The following is a 24,880-nucleotide window of genomic DNA, read 5'->3' on the forward strand; positions in this document are numbered from 1 at the left end:
AAAGAGCTGGCATGACACTAAACACTGACAGTGGTGAAGTGGCTCAGCAGACCGGAGAACTCCTCTGGACAAAGAGTTGAAAACCACTCCAGATTGTGGTGATGGACTGAACTACTGGCCCTGGGGAGTTCCTGAGCTTGCAGCACCTTCACGAAGCGACTTCCCACAACAGTCAGGCGACTCATTTCAATGAGTTTTGGTAACATTTTGGTAATACTTCAGTTAATTAAAATTATATTAACAGAAAAATAACCTTCCAATTCTTCTATATTCTCAGACATTTCGGTATTAGTACCAGCATTATCAGACCAAAATTAACAGTGCACTGTTAAAGAGCATAGGCCTCTACGTTTCACTTATGTCTGGTATCTAAAGTTTGCTTCTTTAGCTCTCACTGGAGCTATAAGGGTACTGTCATTAAACAGGTAATGGGAGCCTATATTAGGGTATAGTATTTAACTCAGCCCTGATGATGTTTTCATACTGTCTCAGATTTGTCCTGAACTCAAAAGTAATGGTGATCACCGGTCTTGCCAAATTTAGTCTGTGATCTCAACTAAGAATTTCATAATAACAGTGAGGAAACAGTCTGATATCAATGTGAAGAATTAAAGGGATTACAACTGAAAGATCTTGTCGGTCTTGGCTCTCATTTGCATCTTAACCCTATTTAGACTCCGTCCAGAGTCAATTTCAAACTCAAAGTCCTGGACTATGACACATTGCTAAGAGCAGAGGTAGAAGCATTGTCACATTCAAAGTAATAGAGGTCTGAATTCTGTCTGTACCTTCTGCTCGAATACTGCACTTTGGAGCTTGTACCTCCCACTTAATTAGATAATACTTTGAACCTGTCAGGTATTGTAGACTTATTTACATTTACATTTAAGGCATTTAGCAGACGCTCTTATCCAGAGCGACTTACAAAAGTGCTTTGCTATTTACTTAAGAAAAACCTCAGCTAGTTTAAAAAGTCTAAAATTCAAAGATACCTCCAAGTTAAGACACTACTAGACACAAGTCAATAGGGTGACCACTCTGCTATTCACTATTTACCTAGACTGTCTTGTAACTCAACATGCTACCCAAGTTTGCATCTCATACTTATCTATCTATAACTTAAGGGACTGTAAAAGAAGGAGTTACCAACATATCTTGGATGTCCGACTACATTTGGACTAAGCAATAAGTGTACATTAAATATATTGCCAAAGTTTTCCACCAACTTACCTCTGAGAACGCAGATAGCAGATGTTACAGTACTATGGGTCAGGTAAGGCCATGTCTCAGCTATATAAGCCATGCTTATCTCCATATCGTCATTCTATACTTCCACAGCATGCCTGGTAAGTAGGTAAGAAAGTGTGGACCAGGACTGGGCCATATCTCACTGAGTGACACTGAGTCCACATAATGTGATCGACAATTCTGCATATGCCTCCATTAAGGTATGTATCTGTATATCTGCAGTGAATCTAAGGTGACAATGCTGCACAGATGTCATGCCCATTAATTTGGAGCACTTCAAGAACACGCCCCCCCTACAACCTTCAATAAATAAGCAATTTATTTTTCAAAATCATGCAAGTCCATTGTTGTCTTTGAGTTTCCTTTACAGGTTTAACACATAGTTATGTATTCACAACTCTGAACAGCACACGTAATTGTGACAGGTTATTTTCCGATGAGTTTTTTTTTTTTCTTTAATCCATGATCTTTGTTATCAAAATTCTTTACATGAGTAAAATTCCACTTATATCATATAGATTGGCTTGAGCCGAAGTTGTTGTTATTGCAATGGTTTTCACATTATTCCGTGTGAGACAAATATGGAAAGCGCTTATTCGTCGTCGGTGACGAGGGTATGGAACAAACAAACGAATGAACGACAACCAAAAAAAGTAGTGCAATGTTCAGTTTAAAGATGGGAAGTTATAATAATAAGCGATAATCTACCGTAATGCAGTAATACTTTGCTTTATGATACACGTATCCAGTGCTCAGATCGTGGTATCAGGTGCTCCAAAGCTTGGGAAATGATGTCAGGTCTTTCTTCCTTATGAGATCGGTTGGTCCTCCAGGTTTGAAGCGAGATTTTCCGAGCTCCAAAGGCCAGTCTGGACGGCTTCCCTGAATGGATATTGCTTCGGCGTGGGTCAAACTTCCATTTGGACGGAGATGCACGTTTTCTACAGTGTCTCGAGGGAGGCATGGGAGAAAGCCTGGACAGACTCCTGGACCAAAAGAGTTATGTATTCTTGGCTGATGACAACTGGGGTTTGTAATATACAAGAAAGCCCACAACACTTGGATAGCATAAGAGATACCTTAAATGACCTTAAACCTATAAAACTCGTTTCGGTGTGACGTAGGCAACGCGTCTTTAGATTTTTCTTAAACTTGCATAATAAACATGCAAAAAATGATTTTTTTTCTTTTTTTTTCCAGAGATAAGTTTTCTAGAACTTGGATATAAACAGTTAACTCTGCTGTTGCATAAATGCATTACCAAAATAAAGAAAGAAATACAAACAAACAAACAAGACAGGGTGAGGTGCTGCTGATATGAAAAACCCAACAGATGTCCTGAGGGGTACAAAAAAAAACAACAACTCTCAATCATACTCCACCACACCTCACCCAAGCCTCATATCTTTGTAACTCTTTATATTGTAGCACTTTTTTAAAACGCCTCTCTTCATCTTACAGTTTCACCTCATCTGTCCAGACTCACAAACACACACTCCTAAACATATGCCCTCCCTATTAGGCCTGTACCCATTGTAGCCCTCTTGACTCGCTATCTATTCCCCTCTATAGTAGTCTCCCTCTCTCTCATATCCCACCTTGCATAGCTCACCCTTTGCTTGGTAAGGCACTGTGTCCCCTCTGTTGCCCCGGGCCAATATCAGGGTGCCTGCCTTCCTTTTTGCATCTGTTTATCTATCCATCCATACATACATCACCCCTGCTTTCACCCTCATCCCTCCATCCTGACAAACATACAAAGAGGCCAAGGATGAGTGAGATGATCACATTCGTTCGTCACACACATCCGTTCACACGTCCTTTCTCTCTCCTCCTTTCGAGATGAACGCGCTTCCTCCTCCTCTTCATCGCTCACCCCTCTCTTTTTTTTTGCTTATGTTTGTGAATAGAATAAAGCAAATGTAGAATGGAGAAGCGTCAAAGACTCAAACGTCTCTCTTTTTCTCTCTCGCTCGCTCTCTCTCTCTCACTCGCTCGCTCTCTGTCCCAGCGTGTTCCTCTGGGTACAGGTAGACAGTGGAGCAGTATGTACAGAATCTCAAAAGCATTCCTGGTCCCTCCTCCGCATCCGCCACGGAGAAACAGGAAGTCCAAGGGACCAGAGTCTCTGCAAGTGTACGTATGTCTGTGTGTGTGTGTGTGTGTGTGGCTATGTTTCTGTGTGTGTGTGTGTGTGTGCACGTACATGTGTGTGGCTGTGTGTATATGTATACAGGCTGTGTTAGTTGAGCTGGTCCTCGTATTGTTTGCGGAAGCAGTCTCCGGCCGGGAAGAATTCCCAGCAACGCTCCTGGTACATTTTCCAGACGTAGGACTCCTGCAGCGGCACAGAGAAGCGGCAGTGACCAACAGACAGGAGACCAAGACAGAAGGCAGTTTAATAAGACTTAATCAAATCAAATCAGCTCATTTAGGCACTGATTAATAAGGGTTTCTAACACTGCCCGTCAAACAGCTGCTCACAATTTTTGGTCATTTGAATGGTTACTCTTTAATTAGGTGAGGGTTTGGTTAAATAAAAAAAATAATTGTGGTGTAGCTTCCAAAATATATAAAATCTGGAATATCACTTTATTTTATTTCTTCTATCTCTGTAATTCTCAGTTTCTTTTCTATGTGCAACCTTTGTCATTTTGTTGAGTGTTTCTCTGTATATGGAAACCTTTGGGTTATTGTAGGTATAGGAAATTATAGTGAAAAATGACTCTTTTTTGGAAGTGATTATTATTATTAATATGTTCTAGTTCGGCTTTTATTAAATTAATAACTGATTCCATCTAATTGTATTATTGTAATATGTATTGGATATTGGAGAGGATATTGTCTTCACTGGCTTCCTGTAGCTGCTGCTAGGCATCAGATTCAAAACTCTGACCCTGGCCTACAAAGCCAAGAACGGACCAGCCCCTCCATACTTCATGGCAGTGGTCAAAAGCCGATCTGTACCAAGAGCTCTCCGAGCTTCAATCACGACTCGGCTTGACCGCCATCCCTTAAGATCCACGGAAGACGAGCATCCAGGGTTTTTTTCTGTCCTGCACCGAAGTGGTGGACTGAACTTCCCCTGGGTGTCTGAACAGCAGAGTTGTTCGCTGACTGAAGACCCACCTCTTTCAAGTGGACTTGGGCGAAGTGTAGTGTGGTCTCCATACTGACTTTTGTATTTAGTATTATTTAAGCTTAGAGGTATCTTTTGGAGCCTAGCCGACACAAACTAGCTAAGAGTATTTTCTGAGTAAACATTATTTATGTATTATATCTAAATATAAATATAAATATATCAAAATGCCTAAAACACTTAATCAGCTTTCAATTTAATATCTTATGCTGTATTCATTTGATGTTGTTGCAGTTAGATATTTAATATGTTATGCTATTCTAGTTTACACACTGATCAGCCATAACATTAGTACCAGTACCACCTGCCTGATACTGACTAGGTCACCCCTGTGCCACCACAACAGATCTGACCCATATAGGCATGGACTCCACAAGGCCGCTGAAGGTGTCCTGTGGTGTCTGACACCAAGACATTAGCAGCAGATCCTTTAAGTGCTGTAAGTTGTGAGATGGTGGGGCCTCCATGGATCACATGAATAAAGCTTTAGGTGCCCATGACCCTATGCAACTGCTTCACCGACTGTCCTTTCTTGGAGAACGTTTGGTAGGTACTGATCGCTGCATACCAGGAAAAAAAACATAAGACCTGCCTGACGTTCTACTCTCTGGGTATCTAGTATATCCACCCCTTGACAGGAGCCACTGTAGATGAAGATAATCAAAGTTGATCACTTCACCTGCCTGTGGTGCTAATGTTATGGCTGACTGGTATATATTTTTTTAAATGGTGTTATTAAATGTATAACTTTGTAACCATATTTAATATGATAAAAAAGCATGCCGATAGGTTGTGCAGATGCACAAAGTTTCAGCAAGAGACTACAAGTGGCAAATGGAGGGAGAGAGAGCGAGAGAGAGAGAGATAAAGAGAGTGTGGGTGCTGTTTGATTGACAGTAGATGAACTGGGAGGTTACCTGGCCTGTGTGCTCCGTTTCATCCTTATTAATGAGATACATCACAAAAAACCTGCATAAAAGGAAAAAAAGCATTAGCATTTCAGTCAGCGCCACTGCATTCCGCCTGCCTGCTGACCTGAAAAATTAAATCTTACTTTCAGAACATTTTCTAAAGATAATCCTTCCTCTTTGTTTTTGCATGAAACTAAACCTGTGACTCAGGTCTGCAGCTGGGCGGTATTCAATATCAGTAAATATTAAACACAAGTTTTTTTTTTACCAAATCTACTTCTAAAATCTAAAATTTGCCCAATCACTAGTGACCTATATGTTTTATATGACCCAGTTGTGACTGTTCACATGTATTCAATGTTCAATGTAAATTTGTCAGTAACCATCCTCAGAAAAGCTGACTGTCCACAGAATATAATGAAATATTTACATGGGATTAATATAATCTGAGATTTTAACCTTCAGTGATGCAGAAGTGTGAAGTCTGAGGAAACACTGGTAATAATTACATTACTCCACTTTCCCCTGTAAGACTAACCCAATCCAATTAGTGTGTTCCCCACTCTACAGGATAATCAGGCAGATTTTTCACTATGGCTTCGTCACAAACCACACACTTCTATACTTTAAAGATCACACTTCAAACCGTGCAGCAAAATAATCAGTGCTGTAGTAGAAACACGGTGGACAAATGAGACGATTAGTGGAATGATTAACGTTGTCTTTTAGCGAGTAACGCTAACGAGGGAAAGACATCATAGGAATGTATTTTGAGAGTTCAAGCGAGCAACATTCACACGTTTTAGACTCACAATGTACAGTATAGAAAAACAGATGGATTTAAAAAAACAGTAGAATTAAAGCTGAAGGTTCGAATCCCATGGGTGGTACTGTTGTAACTAGGAACCTGCCAGAGCAAATCCCATCAGTGGGGACGTATTTGCAAAAGGGTTCAAATCAAAACTTGATGCTGGACATCAGAAGGCCACTACAGGTGGGTTCAAAATTTACTAATGCAACCTACTGATCAACTGATGGTTTACGACCCTCAAACTTCAAAGTAACTGATTTCCATCACTCCAGCTCCAGTCCTTTTGTAAGAGCAGTACCTTCACTGTGCAAAATTAATATGTCTGTCTGATTAGCTTTTGATTAGTCTTGAGTTTGTTGTATAAAGCAGCACAATATCTAGCGCAGCATGTTCGCTTCTAATAACTGGCACATTTCATCTGAAGGTCCTCATTAGAACGAACCCCGTTTTGAATATTCAGTAAACTCTTCTTCTTCATATTCTCCTGATAAAAATCAAGATGAAATGAGAAAAATAAAACATGAACCGTTTCATCGAGAGGTGTCCCTGAGCCCATTTTCCCTTCTCTAGAGTCAAAACGTGTGTGTTTGGTTAAGACATGCTCAGACGCACAGGAGGGACGAGGCAATTAACACACCCTTCCTCAGCCTTTAGAGAGACTTTAGACTGTCTTATTGGTTCAGACTGACATGCTGTGTGTCATCACTCTCACTGTAGAGCCATTCGGTGAAGTGTTATATTAATATTCTGTACTGCCTAGACACACACGCATGCTCTTAATTCACACAGTGTGTCGGCCTGATGTTCCCAGCTGCATAAGGTGATCAATTTCATCACATTCGTCCCTTCACTTTCTTCTGCCTCTCTGTTTCTCGCTCACACAGCCATCCCGTCGTAAGTGCTTAAGGTTTAAAAGAATTCTCTCTAGCTTCTTCAAACACACACACACACATCACACACAGTACTCACAGATAGTTGGCCAAGTTGTGCTCCTGTAAGGTGTGTGTTTCAAAGCCGTGAGGAACTGTGTCAAAATAGTCATTTCCGATTCCGCAGATGAAACACTTGGTCTGCAGGAGAAGCAGAGGAACAGCAGATTGGCACATTTGAGGAATGTTAGATGTTAGAAAAGAACTATTGTAGAACTTGAAAAGACCCTTTAGCTTTTCAAAATCTACGTGTCTAGCACACACCCCAGCGCCGTTTCTGCATAAACCAAAATTTTAAGCAAGCTGGAGGGAGAATGAGTGCAGAAACAGTAAAAGACTCAATTTGGATGGCTAATTACCCAACCTATACAAATTCTCCCCATCACATGCAATGCTTCTGACACTGGGAGGGTGAAGGGTGCCAGCCAGCACCTCTTTTTCCAAACTGCTGCCGATGCAACGTCACCAGTCAACCATCACGCTCGGGGGGAAAGCGCCGCATACTCGTCTCCAATGCATCCGCCAGCAGTTGCCAGTGTATGTGCCATCTACCCACCCTAGAAGGAGCAAGACCGGGGCTAGCAGCATGACCGGGATTCGAACTAGCAATCCTCTGGTCATAGGGACAGTCCCTCATTCTGCTGGACCACTTGGAGCCCCAGCTTGCTTTTCCTTTTACTCTAACTCTCTGTGTACCAGGTACTATGCAGGTAGTATTTGGTTGTTTTCTTATGTGGTATTTGCTTCCTTCACAAAATACAGTATGTGGTACAGCCTCAATACTTTATTCATAACTCATAGCTGTCATATTCATAAATTCATAAATTCATAGCTGTCATTAATAAATCCATTACTTTAGACCAATAAGTTGAACCTACTGAACTGAACTGTTTCCTATTCTAAACAGTGCTGATTAAAAACATCACACCATGTAAACTGTTAATAATGCTCTCACACCACTGACATACTGTTTTATTCACATATATATGTCCCTTGTGTGTGGTGTCAGATTCCTGAATAAGAACTAGGGATATCCCGGCCAGATTATTTTGCCCCGATCTGATCATAGTCTCATGATGCTCAGCCGATACCGATCTGATATTTGTGTTTGTATAAATAACGCAGCCCCACAGTTTAGATCAGATGATTTATAGTGTTTTTAGTGTTTAATATCTTATAATCTTATAGTCTGACTCTTCTCCCTGACCAATCAGACCAATCAACACTGCAGTAACACACAGCTAATAATCTGGTTCATGCCTTTCTGGTTTCACTTAATATTTTTAGATTTAGATTTTTTTTATTTATTAAAATTTTAGAGCTAAAAGTTGCCTCATCTGTATTGTATCAGCAGAGATAATACCACTACTAGTGTAGACCTTAATCCCATGACAAGCCTAAAGTTCTTTCATGAGCTAATTTGTTAGATCAACAGTTTGTTGCACTAGAAGATGTTAAGTGTAACCTTAAGTACAGAATTGTGGGTAAACAGTGATCAACAAGTCCTTGGGATATTAAGAGCTTACTGTGAAAACTGCAGTGGGCAATGCACTAAAGTCCTCTCCTGGACTTATTGTCTCTTTATCTTAATATCCCCTGGTCACAGAATCCCCAGTCACATCCTTATCTTGAAGTTAAGCACAGATAGCTGGGGGCATGGGACTGGTCCCTCTGATCAGGTTGAACAGTATTGTATTATTTTGGCACTACAGCAAAGCTTCTATCGCAGAGAAAAGAGTCTTCTCAAGATCTCTTTTTAATCTCAGTCAATTCAGTTAAACAGAATTGGGGTCTTGAAATCAGAATGAGACATAAGACATTCTTTATCTCCTGGCACTAAAAATGCACCCATTACTAAGGACTTAGGACATGAGAAGCAAGCCACCCCTCTATTCAACCTGCATTGCCGGGCAGCCGACCCACTCTGAGGAAAGCACCGGGTCCCCAGCACTGCCGCACCAGCTAACAGGCACCTGTGCTGGCCAACATTGCTTCAGGAGGGATGAGAGGAGAGACTGCGGCCAATTGTGCTCTCCTGGACTGCATTGGCTGATGGTAAAGCAGCATGGCTTGAGATCGGAACCTGCGACGCCCCCTGGACCATAGCGGTAGCGTTTTAGTATATGATCCATATTTTGTGAGTTGGGGCAGCTCTGTGCAAGGTCACAGCCCACTGCAGTTTCTCATTCAACCGCTAGATGCCAATACGGACCTCACTGACTGCTGCAGAATCCCATTAAAGCCCAGGTCTGATACTGTGCTGATACAATGTCATCAGACTGGGGGATTATATGACTCGAACTCACATACTTGTAGAATGAGTAAAACTAACTCTGCCTTCTGGGGGAAGCTCACTTTTAACACCACTAACCAGATACCCCTTTCGAAAGCATCACTCAGCCCAATACAGTGAGTACCAGAACACAGCAGAGTTGGCAAACACCAACACTAATGACACTCTGAGCTTTTTTTTATATAATGAATTTCTATTTTTACCCCATTTTGTACCGAAGGTGTGAGGCCAATTACCCCCCATCTCTATCACAATGCTAGCCTTCACCTCCGCGCCAACACTACGAGGGTGAGACTAGCACATGTCTCTTCTGACACATGTGAAGCCAGTGCCCACCATTCAGCCAGCAGGCTATGAGGAAAGCATGGCTCCCCAGCTCTGAGACAACAGCTAACAGACGCCTCTGCTGAGCAACAGCACAGTAGGAATGACTTTGGGAGGAACTGCCATCAACCCACCCTTGAGAGAGCAAGGCCTATTATGCAAACTAGCGATTCTCGGACCATCTGCCCCTAGATCTGTATCATGATTGGCTGGTCTTACTGAAAGGTGATGAGTATCGTCACCCAAATCACTGATCTGTCCATCTCTGATGATAAATGATTCCAAACTTCTGATCAGTTTTGTATTTTATTTTAATGCCCACATATGGCAAAAAGGTAGAAGTGAACAGCAACTGTTAAAGCTGCTCAGTCTTGCTGTGTTAAGCTGACTGTCTGACTATTTTTGCCACATTTTCATCATTATCACTGCTATAAAATAGGGCAACCACATATGACCTTTTTATAGAACAGCGCCGCTAAATTGAAAAAGAAATTTTCTATGTCTCTCAAAATAAATATCTCCAGCTCGACCCATGTCTGGAAACAGGTCGGCGTCATAGTAACGGAAAAAGCTAAATTTCAGCGCAGTGATGTCACAGACACAGCTGGTAATTACAGTCATTAGAGCGAGAACAGGCTCATTCCATTAGCCCAACAGCAGAGCCGCCACATTGGGGAAAAAAATTCACTCATTGTAAAACCTCTTTATCAGAGACACATCTACCGGGCTGTAACTCTTCACTGAAGCAGTCAGAGCCCATTAGCCACAGGTCACAGCGACCTGACATCCACTAAATATGCAATTAGCTTCAAGTTTAACAGGAGACGTCAGCGAAGGTGATGTAAAGCTTTTGAGACTGCGCTGACGAGGTTCAAAGGAAATAACATCAGATATCTGCAAAGTGGGTAAGTGTGTGTGTGTGTGTGTACTCACCTCCATGTCTTCTTTCACTTGCTCTTGCTGATCTCTAAGCTCACCAAATGCATCGATGATCAGACCTGAAAACACATACACATTCAAACACATTAAAATCCCCAAAAACTAATTTAAAAGCTAATACTTAAAACTACACTGTTTTGACAAAAGTATTGGGACACGTGCTAATGTATTCTTTCTTAGGAAATCATTGGGTATTAAAGAGTTTATCCTGCTTTTGTTGGAATAACTGTTTCTACTGTCCAAGGAAGAAGACTTTCTATTAGATTGTGGAGCACTGCTCTGAGTATTTGATTGCATTCAGAGACAAGAGCATTAGTGTAAGTAAGAATGTTGGATGATCACCACCCCACCTCATCACCAACTCCACAACTCATCCCAAAAGTACTGGATGGAGCACTAACCATCATTCCAGAGAACACAATTCCACTACTCCACAGCTCAGTGCTGGGGGGCTTTATACTCCTCTAACCCACTTCTGGTATTAGGCATGGTGCCAATACGTTCATGTTTATCCGCTCCAGAGAATCCTATTATATTGGCAGTACTGCTCTACAGCATTCGCACGTCTGTGTCAGCAATGGGTTCAACTGAAAATAGCTGAAGGTGTTCATTAGAAGGGCTGTCCACAGATATTTGGACATATAGTGTATATATGTATATAGTACATATAAACTATAATGTTTTCAAACATTTTTGGTCACACAGGCCAGTCTTCATGTACACACACACTCAGCTGATTATCCTACATATAAAATAGCACATTTTTACAACTGCCACTGAGACAAACCTGACTTTTTTGAGAAGGATTTTAGAGCAGTGTTACAGAATGGCTATAAACAAGGGCCATTCAAACATAAAGATATAGACAGAGATGTGGTGTATGTTTAGCTTGGCGTAACACCATTAATGCTGGGGTTCATAAACATGGCCTTTATTAAACGTAACATCTGTGAAAAAGACTGCAGACTGAAAGTTCCAAATTGAAGTGTGAAAAGTGCACTAAAGTGGTGGAAAGAGACAGGCGTGTTCAAAAGCTGCCACGCTCTGGCAACCCAAAAGAGAAAATCCAACAAGCCTGGCTGAGCATCAGTTGTGTAAAGCTCATACGCTCCCTGCCCGGAAGACTTCCAGCTGTCATCCAAAAGAAGGGATGTGCAGCAAAATACCAATCTATATTAAATGTGAATAAAATGTTAGCCTTTAAAGGAAAGCAGCACTGCTTGTCCCACTGGTTTTAAGTTTTCAATTAATTAATTGAATTGAATTGAATTGAATTGAATTAAGATCTATTTGAGTTTCCTTTTTTGAGTAAACCCGGTCTTTATTGCCACAGTGGTCACACTGGTGGCTCAGCGTTTAGAGCACTTGGCTATTCATGATAGGGTTGTGGGTTCAGCAAGCTGCCACTGTTGACCCTTGAGCAATGCCCTTAACCCTTTCCGCTTGCTGGGCACCACAGCAATGGCTGCCCACTGCTCCCTGAGCACTGTGCTTACTTTCCACTGTGTGTTTGCTCACTAGTATGTGTGTGTCTGTTCACTGCACAAATGGGTTAAAGGCGGAAATCATATTCCAGCACTAATAGTAATTGTGGTTGTCCTTGTCTTTGTCTTCAGAGAGAGTTTTTTTTGAGTGCTCTGTACTGTACTGCACTGAACTTCTCTATTTATCTCAGTGTTCAGGGACACATGTTTACAGATAACAGTGAGATAACACAGCATCATTGTACAGTTGACCCACTACAATGGAGAACACCAACATCAGCTAACAGACACTGAGTGGCATTATTATAATTATCGTATATTTCCTCCTGGATTACTGCACATTTGTAGTATTCCCCAATTTCGCCTACATTTTTCAGACATGTGGATAAATTGGGGAAATTCCCCTTTAAAGCCCATCACTCTTACCCTGAATGATGGCAAGCAGGATGACGATGACAAAGAAGAAGAAGGTGATGTCAAAGATGATGCGGTAAATCTCGTATTCATCGCCTGCTGGATCCTCGATCTGGTCGCCGATGCCCCCACCAGCACGGACACCAACGTACATATGGAACATATAGCACTGCAGGGAAAACACACAAACAATTAATAAAAAAAAATTTAGTAGAGAATTGAGCAAGCTCAGGTGCTACCGAGGAGTGTGTGCAACTCTGATTCTCCTTCTGTGCTGTAACAAAGTGGCCAGCCCCACATGTGGTCACAGCAGGCTAGTGGTCAGAAAGTCTCTTACAGCTCCAAGAGAACACAGGTTTAAACTGATGGGTGTTTTAGAGCCCAGTGCCTGTGTAAACTAAATGACCTCTGCATAGTTTGGGTTTAAACAGTAGGTGCAGAACTCTGTAAAGGACTGTTATTTACATTTATGGCATTTGACCGAAGATCTTATCCAGAGCGACTTACATGTGAATCGTGTTACACAGGCAGGTAAATTTAGCATTTGGAGACTTGCCCACTAACCCTCACTGGTTTCGTGTGGTGTGTTTGTCCGGTTGAGGATTTGATTCCTAGTCTGCCGCAGGGAAGGCGGTGTTGTTACTCACCACACTACGCAAACCTCTACACCTCTCTTTGTTCTCAAAGAGCATGAAGGCTTCTCCGCTAGAACACTTTAGAGCAAGGGTCATCAATTCTGGTCCCGGAGGGTTGTAATCCAACACATCCCTGTTTAAACACACTTGATTTTCAAAGCAGTGGTTAATTACTAGATTTAGCAGAGGTATTTGAGCAGGGACATGAATAAACTGTGCTGACTCTGGCCCTCCAGGAGCAGATACAATGACTCCTGCACTGGAGTATGCTATGGGAAAAGCCACAATCTCTTAACTGAACAGGTTGTATTATTCAAACCTGTTTGTTCAGTGGTAATACAGCACAGCTATATCAATGGATGTCAAAGTGTGCTGGTTGTGCACAGCTGGCATACTACTAGGTCCTTCAGGCAGCAGACCAGGTTCAATTCCATGCCTGAATAAAAGAATTTCATGTAGACTGGGAATTCTGCCACTGCTGGTAGACCTGTATGACCGTATGCTTCTATACACCTGCAGATTCAGCTACTTCCTTCTTACTATGGCTTCATCTGCAGGAGCCTGCAGTTACTTCCCACTTCAACACACAAGCTCACTAATGTTCTGTCCTAGGAAATTACTATTGTTATTTATTACTGCAGTTGGAACATCTGATCACATTCCTCACCTCTGTAAGTGCCCTGAAAAAAAACACATGGTCCAAAGGCCTTTCAGATGTCAGTGTGAGGGATTTTTGGAGCTGGGGCAGTGGTCCTCCTCATAACTAAGCCTTGTGTCACCTTTCCTGGAGGATGACAATCTGCACTACTGTAGCATAGAACCACACACTGTCTGACCTTAATAGGAGAGAGACTGTGAGATTGTGAAAGTGCGTGCAAGAGAGAGAAAGAGAGAGAGAGATGGAAATTGAATGCCATGGGTGGCTGGCTCTGGCAGGATTAAAGTAGAGAGATGTGGAGTGTTACTATGACTCCTGTGTCGGTGTGCATTCTCCCCACATCAGCACACACATGTGAACACTGTCTCACCACCCCATATATAGCCTTTCCTCTGTGTCTCTGTGTGTCCTAAACCGAGACGAGGTCTTGTGGCCAATTCGCCCCGAACGCTATAGTAGAGACTGAGTGATATAATGATGCCAGTGGGCTTTTGATACATCATGAGACAATCATGAAACACAAGAAATGAAATGCAGCACCTCAACCATGCCCCTCCAGCCTCTACCCCTCAGGAGTATATATAAGGTATGTCAGGGAGAGTGGGGTAAAACTAAATGTAACAGAGACCTTTTATGTAGTGAAACCATGGTAATGTGCTCATTAGTCATCTTCTCATGTTCTCAAACGTCTCCTGCACGTTTTAACCATACTCGAGAAGATATTTCTACAGATTACAGATACTCAGCCGGGCTAAATTACACCCTCCACAAAGCAGGGTTAGATTTACACACTGTAAAGACCCCCAAAAGTAAAGAACATGAGAAACCCACATCCCTATATAAACCAGTCCTCTCACTTCTCATGCTCTTACTCAATTTCTCCTTTTGAGTCTTGGTTCCTCTCAGTGGTTATTTCTCATGAGCCCCGGGAGTTTCTCCTTTTGAGTCTTGGATCCTCTCAGTGGTTATTTCTCATGATCTGCGGGAGTTTCTCCTTTTGAGTCTTGGATCCTCTCAGTGGTTATTTCTCATGAGCTCCGGGAGTTTCTCCTTTTGAGTCTTGGTTCCTCTCAGTGGTTATTTCTCATGATCCCCGGGAGTCTCTCCTTTTGAGTCTTGGATCCTCTCAGTGGTTATTTCTCATGAGCCCCAGGAGTCTCTCCTTTTGAGTCTTGGATCCTCTCAGTGGTTATTTCTCATGATCTGCGGGAGTTTCTCCTTTTGAGTCTTGGTTCCTCTCAGTGGTTATTTCTCATGATCTGCGGGAGTTTCTCCTTTTGAGTCTTGGATTCTCTCAGTAGTTATTTCTCATGAGCTCCGGGAGTTTCTCCTTTTGAGTCTTGGTTCCTCTCAGTGGTTATTTCTCATGAGCCCCAGGAGTCTCTCCTTTTGAGTCTTGGATCCTCTCAGTGGTTATTTCTCATGATCTTTGGGAGTTTCTCCTTTTGAGTCTTGGTTCCTCTCAGTGGTTATTTCTCATGATCTTTGGGAGTTTCTCCTTTTGAGTCTTGGTTCCTCTCAGTGGTTATTTCTCATGGTCTTTTAGAGTTTTTCTTTTGAGTCTTGAATCTTACCTGTCATTCTTTATCATGGTCTGACTTTGAGTCTTGGTTCCTCTCTGGGGTTATTTCTCATGCTCTTAGGATTTCTCCTATTAGTTTATAGTTTAGGTTGATCTCAGTGGTTCTTTCTCATGCGCTCAGGGAACTGGTCCCGTCTTGGTTCTTCTCTATGGTTCTTTCTAATGCTCTTGGGGAGTTTCTCTCTTATTATTATTATTCTTCCTCATAGTCCACTTATTTTAAATCCTATGCTAATTATCAAAGCCTCCATAGCCATATCAGTTGGGCATGGAGCAGGTAATTAACCAAACTGTGCAGTGCTGTGCAGTGTTCCTGCAGAACGCTCTAGACTGATCACTCCTGGCAAGCGTCCAATTACTGTGTGTCACCTTTCATATTAGGCCAGGCCGAAAAACGTAAATTCCAGAGAACAGCAATAAATATGTGTCCATTCGAATTGGAGTTTGGTTTCGAGGATGCTGGTACCTCCAAATGTGGCACAGTTACACACTCTAACCATGCTTTAACTAAAACGAGGCTTGTTAAACACAAGTGTTTTATCACAAGTGACTTCAGGCCTGTTCCCATTTTCCACCCTAAATTTAAATCACACTGCAGACATTTAATCTACTAGTTCACTTTTGAAAACATGTCTTAGCAAACTGCTTTTGAAAGTTTGAGATAAACAGAACTGACTTGTTAAATAAGGACTGGGGCGAACAGAGACTCAAAACACCACACACACAGGTACGGCCCAGCAACCCAACGCTTGCCGTAAAAATCTTAGGGGCAGCAGGACCAAGGTACCTCTTCCCTTTTGATTCTAATTGCATTCAGCTGTCCCACCCCTCTCTCTCTCTCTCTCTCTCTCTCTCTCTCTCTCTCTCTCTCTCTCTCTCTCTGTTCGGGACAATAAGAAACAATGTGCACTTAATTAAGCCATTGTTCCAGTTGGCTGCTCGGGACCTTTCTGAGGCCTTAATTATGAAGGGAGCGTTTGGGACGGGCCGGGGCAATCACAGCCCTAATCAACGCACCGAGCAGTGTCAGGGCATATACAGCACAATTAGCGCTCATACTATCACAGCAAGACACTGTGGCAATTAACAGGAAATCAAACGCAAACGTTCCTCCAGAGGGGAGTCAATCAGGCTCCTATAGTGACTGTAGAAGGCAACCACATTTTTTTTATTTACAGGAGATGTCAAACAAATGAATGTTTGCAAAGGCCAATGCAAATACCTTGTGAAATGTTAATGTGATGGCGGCCTTTGCAGTACTGATATTTCAGAAAGGTGAAATATGCAAATGAGCCCCCTGAACAACCACGATGCTTTTTACTGTGTGCTGAGAGCATCCTGACCAATCACTGACCATGTTGAGTATTTCTGTGAGAGGTTTTTTATGAATAGAAATTTTAATTTTGGGTTGAGGCTAAGGTTAGGATTGGGACCAGGATATGGGTTAGGATTAGATTTTGGATAAAGAATAAAGTTAGGATTAGGGCCAGGATTAGAATTAGATTTTGCATTAAGAGCAAGGTTAGTCTTAGGCCGGGATTAGGAATAGATTTTGGATTAAGGTTAGGATTAGGGCCAGGATTAGATTTTGGATTAAGGTTAAGGCCAGGATATGGGTTAGGATTCGATTTTGGATTAAGGGCAAAGTTAGGATTGGGACCAGGATGAGGGTTAGGATTAGACTTTGAATTAAGGTTAGGCTTATGGCCAGGATAAGGGTTAGAATTAGATTTGGATTAAGGTTAGGGTTATGGCCAGGATTAGGGTTAGGATTAGATTTTGGATTAAGGTTAGGGTTATGGCCAGGATAAGGGTTAGGCTTAGATTTTGGATTAAGGTTAGGGTTATGGCCAGGATAAGGGTTAGAATTAGATTTGGATTAAGGTTAGGGTTATGGCCAGGATTAGGGTTAGAATTAGATTTGGATTAAGGTTAGGGTTATGGCCAGGATTAGGGTTAGGATTAGATTTTGGATTAAGGTTAGGGTTATGGCCAGGATAAGGGTTAGGCTTAGATTTTGGATTAAGGTTAGGGTTATGGCCAGGATAAGGGTTAGAATTAGATTTTGGATTAAGGTTAGGGTTATGGGCAGGATTAGGGTTGGAATAGATTTTGGATTAAGGTTAGGGTTATGGCCAGGATAAGGGTTAGAATTAGATTTTGGATTAAGATTAGGGTTATGGCCAGGATAAGGGTTAGAATTAGATTTTGGATTAAGATTAGGGTTATGGCCAGGATAAGGGTTAGAATTAGATTTTGGATTAAGGTTAGGGTTATGGCCAGGATTAGGGTTGGAATAGATTTTGGATTAAGGTTAGGGTTATGGCCAGGATAAGGGTTAGAATTAGATTTTGGATTAAGGTTAGGGTTATGGCCAGGATTAGGGTTGGAATAGATTTTGGATTAAGGTTAGGGTTATGGCCAGGATTAGGGTTGGAATAGATTTTGGATTAAGGTTAGTGTTATGGCCAGGATTAGGGTTAGGATTAGATTTTGGATTAAGAGTAAAGTTAGGATTAGGGCTAGGATTAGAGTTAGAATTAGGACCAGGAGTAAGTTTAGGTTAGGATAGTGTTTTTTTGTAAATATAACTAATAATTACACCCAGTGAAACTAAATGTGATTAATTAAAAGTGCATTTTAGTCTTATAAAGACCCACATTATTATATTATATATTATTAACCACTATGATCACATTGGGGTCACAGTTTATAGTGTATCTAGTGAAATTCTGGTGAGGGCCAGGTCAACCCTAGATGTTCAACTGAACAAAAATGAAAGATATGTTAGGTATGGATAAAGCATCTGAAGTGTACTATGTAATAGAGTGTTACTCTGCAATATTACATAATATTATAACCACAACATTCACCAACATGTTTTAACACATTTGGTGCTGCAACAACTAATTGACATGCCGTGGCTTATGACCGGTCTGTTTCTGTGTTTGCCATTATCTGATTACTCAAGTGCATGTACACACGTTGATCAGATAACTGACAAAATCTGCTGTTCTGTAGTTATGAAGTGCATGTGAACACACTCACTGAGTAAAGCAGTGTTGTCATTAGCAATTGTTATTTGTAGTAAACTGTACCGTTAGCATATCGTCACACTTCATGTCTGGAGACTCTCCGTCCTCACTCTTGTTGTAGAACTTGCGGAAGAAGTTGAAGGCCACCACCGTGTAGAGATAGACGACCACCGCCAGCAAGCCTACCGTCAAGACCAGCTACACACAATGAACACAGGGAAAGAGAAACACAGTCACAGGCTAGTCACAGGACAGTTATAACTAGCTGCAGCCTGTTACAATAACCCACACTGACAGACTATAAATTGTAACATTACATTTGCGCCACTAATAGCCATCCTCAGTCATGCCTGATTGTATTGGGTCAGTTTCAGGCCTCAGAAAAGAGACAGCGGGTCGTACCTGTTTGCCATTGTGAGTGACAGAAGACAAGATGGTCCTCAGTGTCTTAAAGCCCATGGCTATGTCCAGCAGATGAGCAGCGAAGAAGAAGTTATTGTAGTGGCCCAATATGGACATGGTCATGTACCAGGCGAGGTACAGGAAAGACTGCAAACACAGAGAAAGAGCAAGAGCGAGAGAGAAAGGGAGAGAGACCTTTAACAGTAATATAAGGCAATTAAAGGCACATTTTCAAGAATCATTAACCCAAATGCGAATGTGATTAATAATTAATGGCAGCTAACAGCAACAATTAGCATTATGCAAATGACACTATGCAAGCTCATTAACACTAGCTTTTATTCATTGTTATCCACATCAGTATATTCAGCTAAACTGTAGTGCTATCAATGCCTGAGAGGTACGGAATACATATATTAGAAAACCTCAACACTGACTATAGTAATATTAAATAAAGCATGGACTTTTTTAGCTCAAGTAAAATTCTCAGAGTGTTTTTGATATTTTCTTTGTCTATATTGGAATAATTTGTGTGTTTAAAAGAATTACATGAATTATTTTTGGATTAATCACATCTACAACATCCATCTTCTCTGAAATTGTAAACTCCACACAAATATGGTTACTGCAGCGTGTTTTCCCTCATAATTTGCTGTATATTCCCAAAATTTGCAACTTTACAGTGCATGCAACCGTGAAATACTTAGAGGACTATTACTGGCTTCCGTCTCCTCTAAGCCCCGCCTCCAGAGACTTCTTCACAGTGATTTCACTGTCACAGACAAATTTCCAATGTCGGGAAAAAAAATGCGAGACACTTGCTAGATTTGCAGCACGCTCCCATCATCGTAATTGTCTGGTGTAAGGAGGTCAGGATAGCTGTCTTACCTCTTGTCTTTTTCTCGTCTTGACATGCAGATAAACTCAACCATGTTTAATATTAATACAATTAAAATTAAATGAAATTAAATATTACATTTTTAGTCTTGGCTCATGCAGACTTTAACATGGACATTGTGAATATCCAATAGGTGAGCTCTCTCTACATGAACAATTCTGGCAGGCGGTGAGCCATAGAGGAGACTTAAAATGTAAAATTATTAATTACAATAACAGGGAAATAATGAGTGTAAAAAAGAGGATTCTTTAATATCGTTAACCCAGAGACATTATAAATAAGAAGACTGGCCACTGGCAAAAAAGAGCCAATTAGATGGCTGGTTTCGCTGCTAGCAGAGGAGGGTTAATACAAACAAAGCAGTAATGCAAATCAAACTGAAGCAATTTTTTCCCTGTTTTGTTTTTAGCTGATTCAGAAAAAAAATACTTTTGTTATATTTTATTGCTACTTTGTGCATCTTTGGTTCTAAATTTAGGAAAAATACATTGGAGTTTTATTCATCTTTTATATTATCAAGAAAAACATAACATAATATAATATAATATCATTTAAAAAGTTGCTAGCTACATCAGAGTTATTTGGTAACTCAGCGATTAATAATCTGAATAATCGACCAATAATTCGTTTTTAATAATCATTAATCAATAGATTATTCGACTGTAAAAATAGTGGTTTGTTGCAGCACTAGTATCTAAATCTGTCTACTACTTTTGTAATAACTACTGCACTTCCACAAATACTGCTGGCTTACTGGATCTCTCTAGGTAATGCATGTTCATTTTTAACCCTATTCTGAAAGATATTACAGACGTATGTTGTAATAAATCCCTTTCATGCCACAAAAATGACCTGAACCATATTCAATAAGATCACACCTCATTTGCATACATAAATGTTTACATTTGGGAAAACATCAAATATGAACAAAAGATTGTAAGAATATTAACTTTAATGTGTAGCATCTTTTTCACTGTATTATCTCCTAAGATTTCATAACGAACTAAACCACTTGGCAGAGAATCCTAAACTAATGGAGTCAATATGGGATCAGAGTTTACACCCTGTTGTGCAGAATAACAGATATTCATTTACGTTATCTGTGAAGACGACTCCCAGCTTCCATATCTGGTACTTGACGTCCACTGAGTTCAATCTGCCAGCGGGAGAGAGAGGAGAAACAGCAGGTGCATGAAAAACAGAGGACCAGGCAAACAAACTCTGCTCATCATCGCCATCATCACCACATCACTTCACATTTCATACGTGCAATATAAAAATGATTCAAGGCAGAAACCCTGAGAAGAGAATGTGGAAGATTTCTTAGGCGGTCATTTCTGGCTGGCAAGCGTCAACCATTAATCGCTACTGCCCCCTGCTGAACAAAGTATAAAAATAAAGACCAGCCTCATTCATATTTAGAGAGGAGGATGAGACAGAAGGGGAGGTTGTGGGTTATATCTTCCAGGTGCTGGAGTCAGTATGTGTTGACCTCTGGGTTTATTTGGGTTAGTGTAATGGGTATCCGGCACACTGGAACACTGACCTGTGGTCTGCAAACCTGACTACACACATGCATGCACTAAAAAGAGGCCAAATGTCTATACACTGGATACTTTTGGGCAGAAAGTGTAAGACATAAATAAGTAGATAGACCCCCCCCCCCCCCCTCCTCAGCGTTGAGCTGTGGACCAGTGTAGCTGTGTTCTCTGGACTGATGGAGCTCCATCAAACACCTTGTGATCCAGAACTGATGCTCATGTGCCTTAATGCAATCATATAGTCACAGCAATGTTCCAAACTCTAGTGCAAAGCCGTACCAGAAGAGTTCCTATTTCTACCCTTGATTTTAAAAGAAAAGAAACTTTTGGACAGCATCTGAAAACCCCTGCTGTACCTGTGTGACAGGTTTAGTGTTTAGTTGCAACCAGGTAGTAAACATGCGCACAGACACACACACACACACACACACACACACACACACTCACACAGCAGCTAATGAGCTGTCCTTCTTGGGTTTCTTCTTCTCATGGGCGTCGCTGAAGTCCAGAGCAGCTTTGTCCATCCCTAACAGCTCACTGATTCGATCATGACCGTAAAACTCTCCGTACTTATCCATCACCTACACACACACACACACACACGTGCACACACACACAAATACACAATACTGATCAAAACCTCTGAAAATAATTTGTAATTTGTAAAGCTTTTGTTAGAATCATGCATTCATTAAGTTTAAAATTCACAAAATCTCAAAGCAACTGACAAACTAAGACTTACCTTCCTCTTCACAAATTTATCCCAGTAGTTGTTTGGAAAAGACCTACAAAACCGACAGAATGCTTTTAAGAATATTACATATTTTATTAAAATATTATTTTATATTATATTAAAAAAAATATTCACATCACATTTTCCCCCATCAGCTTGCTTATTTTGCTCTGTACTGAAGCTTTATGTTGTAGATAATTTCCTCCCCTCTGCATAATACTGCATAATATTCAGCTGGAAGAGTCCTTCGTCTTCCTGTCTTACCATCAAATACACTGGGTTTCAATATAAACTAGGCATGCACTCATATGGGAATTGTGGGGTTGTAATGCTGAAATCTGAGGTGTTCAATGTACACATTTGCAGACGATAAAATGTACAAATAAAAATATTACAAAATTAGGGAAAACTCCATTTGTAGTTTTACAAATGCAGTACTAGTGCACTAGCACAGTGTCATTTACACATGTGAATTCTCAATAAATCTATCAGCAAATATCAGCTTGTAATATCATCCAAACTCTGTTTTTTAAAGCAGTGTTATTTAAGTATAGGTATTTCTTGCTCCGGGGCTCCCCCTACAGTGTAGAAGTGTAATTCACTTTTTGAGACACCCCTAAAGGACACCCTCTGAGATACAGAACCATCAATGAAAGGTAAAGGAGTATGTGGACTGAGGTGGTAGAGTAATACAGGATTTTACACAAACATGACTCATGTTACACTGTGCAGTCTACCAAGTCCAGAGTAGCAACGATAGTGACACCATTTTCCCCAGGTTCCCCAGTCAGTGACACATCAATTTGATTTTGAAGCTGTAAAAATGCCATATATGGTTGCTTTAAGCAAATACCTGCACTTAGTGATTCGGATATCACAGTGCTTTCGCGGCATAAAGTGCCCATAGTGTCCTACTACTGCGACTCTCTTCTGGCTGGTCTCCCTTTACGCACCATCAGGCCCCTGCAACTTATCCAGAATGCAGCGGCACGGGTCGTCTTCAATGTTCCTAAATTCAGCCATGTCTCTCCACTGCTGTGTTCCCTTCACTGGCTTCCTGTAGCTGCTGCTCACATCAGATTCAGAACCCTGACTCTGGCCTACAAAGCCAAGAACAGACCAGCCCCTCCGTACTTGATGGCAATGGTCAAAAGCCGATCCGCGCCAAGAGCCCTTCCAGCTTCAAGTATGGCTCGGCTCGATCCACCATCCCTCAAAATCCACGGAAGACAAGCGTCCAGGCTTTTTTCTGTCCTGCACCAAAGTGGTGGAACGAGCTTCCCCTGGGTGTCCGAACGGCAGAGTCGCTCACTGTCTTCAAACGCAGACTGAAGACCCTCCTTTACCGAGAATACTTGGGCGAATAGCAGAGTGGTCTCCTTATTGACTTGTGTTTAGTCGTGTCTAAACTTAGAGGTATCTTTAAATTATTAGTCTATTAAAACTAGCTGGGTTTTTTTTGGGGTAAATAGCAAAGCTATTTTGTAAGTCGCTCTGGATAAGGGTGTCTGCTAAATGCCTTAAATATAAATGTGTCCTGGTCAACCTCCAGCTTTGCACAGCCTCACCTCGCTTTGTCTTTCTGCTCTTGCAGTTTCAGGTCAACCAACACTGGAATAATCTTTTACAGATTGCTTAAGAGCTCAGCACGGTTTCAAGCAAGTGTGATTATTAAGTCTTGCAGTTCACTCAGTACTAATTGGTGGAGTACAGGATTATATAACTTAGCCTTGTAGTTTCAGTATTGCCTCATTACCAGCTTCTCCTCACCTGCTCTACAGAAAAGGTAAACACATTGCTCCAGATGATGCTGACCAGACAGTGTGATCGTCTACGGCTGCACGGTCATTTCATTTGGCATTTAGACGGTGATAATCTTCTTGGGTGTCCAGTGCAACCTGTATTAGGCTGTAACAGGCGTTCAGTGCTCTATAACGAACCAAGCTGCAATCTCTCGCTGACCTGCATTCTCCTGTAATGGGTGTGTGTGTGTGTGTGTATGCCTATATGCGCACGCATGTGTATGTGTGTGTGTGTAGTAATAAACTGACACACACTCGCTCAGACTCACTGTGTGTTTATGACCAGTCTGTCCCACTGGCCTTTGATGTCATCCTCCGATGGCTGCTCTGTAATATACAACCCGTCAAACTCCAGCTTTCTGGCGACCTCCTTCTCCCTCTTAAAGATCACCAGGGGAACCTAGAGCAGACAGAGATTAGCTGGTTATGTGCTTTTTAACACTGTAGCTGTCGAGCTGTAAATCTGTGGGCCTTGCAGAATGGGAAGGAGATTGAGCTAGGCCCAAACGGGCAGGCATGTTGTCTAGTAGGCTTGATAAGATGTCACGGATAATGTGGGACAGTCACCTCCACCACTGTCTCTTGCAAAATCTCAATAAATATGCTTAGTGATTCTGAATATACACTATATGTCCAAATATGTGTGGACAACTCTTTTAATGAATGCATTCAGCTACTTCAAGAAGCGCAGATTGCTGACACGCACACACAAAGCTTGTCTAGTCCCTGTAAAGAGGTTCTGCCAATAGAAAAGAACTCTGTGGAGCAGATGAACATGAACCTATTGGCACCATGCTGCCTAATGCCAGATGTGGGCTAGAGGGGTATAAGAACCCCAAGCATTGAGCTGTGGAGCAGTGGAACTTTTGGGATGAGGTGGGGTGGTAATCATCTAACATCCTGACCTTTTGTCACTGAATACAACCAAATCATCACAGCAATGCTCCAACATCTAACATCTAAAAGCCTTCTCCCCTGGACAGTAGAGACAGTTACTTCAACAAAAGCATGATAAACCTTTTTTTTAATATCCTTGATTTTGGAAGAAACAATAAGCAAGCAGGTGCCCCAATACTTTTTGTCCATACAGTGTATGTAAAAA

At 41.4% G+C, this 24,880-nt stretch overlaps 1 protein-coding gene across 23 annotated transcripts in view; it reads right to left on the reverse strand.

The window, feature by feature from the left end:
- Positions 1–1,549: 1,549 nt before the first annotated feature.
- Positions 1,550–24,880, reverse strand: part of ryr2a (ryanodine receptor 2a (cardiac)) — a 256,694-nt gene continuing 233,363 nt past the window's right edge. For 22 of the 23 annotated variants that reach the window (XM_072666833.1, XM_072666821.1, XM_072666832.1 and 19 more), the window contains 11 exons: positions 24,048–24,178; positions 21,986–22,028; positions 21,691–21,824; positions 20,798–20,858; positions 18,805–18,951; positions 18,466–18,600; positions 12,505–12,661; positions 10,589–10,653; positions 7,079–7,179; positions 5,305–5,356; positions 1,550–3,586 (listed from right to left, as the gene is read on the reverse strand). In XM_072666833.1, coding sequence (XP_072522934.1) covers positions 3,491–3,586; positions 5,305–5,356; positions 7,079–7,179; positions 10,589–10,653; positions 12,505–12,661; positions 18,466–18,600; positions 18,805–18,951; positions 20,798–20,858; positions 21,691–21,824; positions 21,986–22,028; positions 24,048–24,178 — 1,122 coding nt within the window. In that variant the 3' untranslated portion in view covers positions 1,550–3,490. The remainder of the gene's footprint in view (positions 3,587–5,304; positions 5,357–7,078; positions 7,180–10,588; positions 10,654–12,504; positions 12,662–18,465; positions 18,601–18,804; positions 18,952–20,797; positions 20,859–21,690; positions 21,825–21,985; positions 22,029–24,047; positions 24,179–24,880) is intronic. The other variant, XM_072666834.1, reaches the window with a different exon arrangement.

This window comes from Salminus brasiliensis, chromosome 22, assembly GCF_030463535.1.
Source record: "Salminus brasiliensis chromosome 22, fSalBra1.hap2, whole genome shotgun sequence".
In the NCBI taxonomy this organism is placed as follows: domain Eukaryota; kingdom Metazoa; phylum Chordata; class Actinopteri; order Characiformes; family Bryconidae; genus Salminus; species Salminus brasiliensis.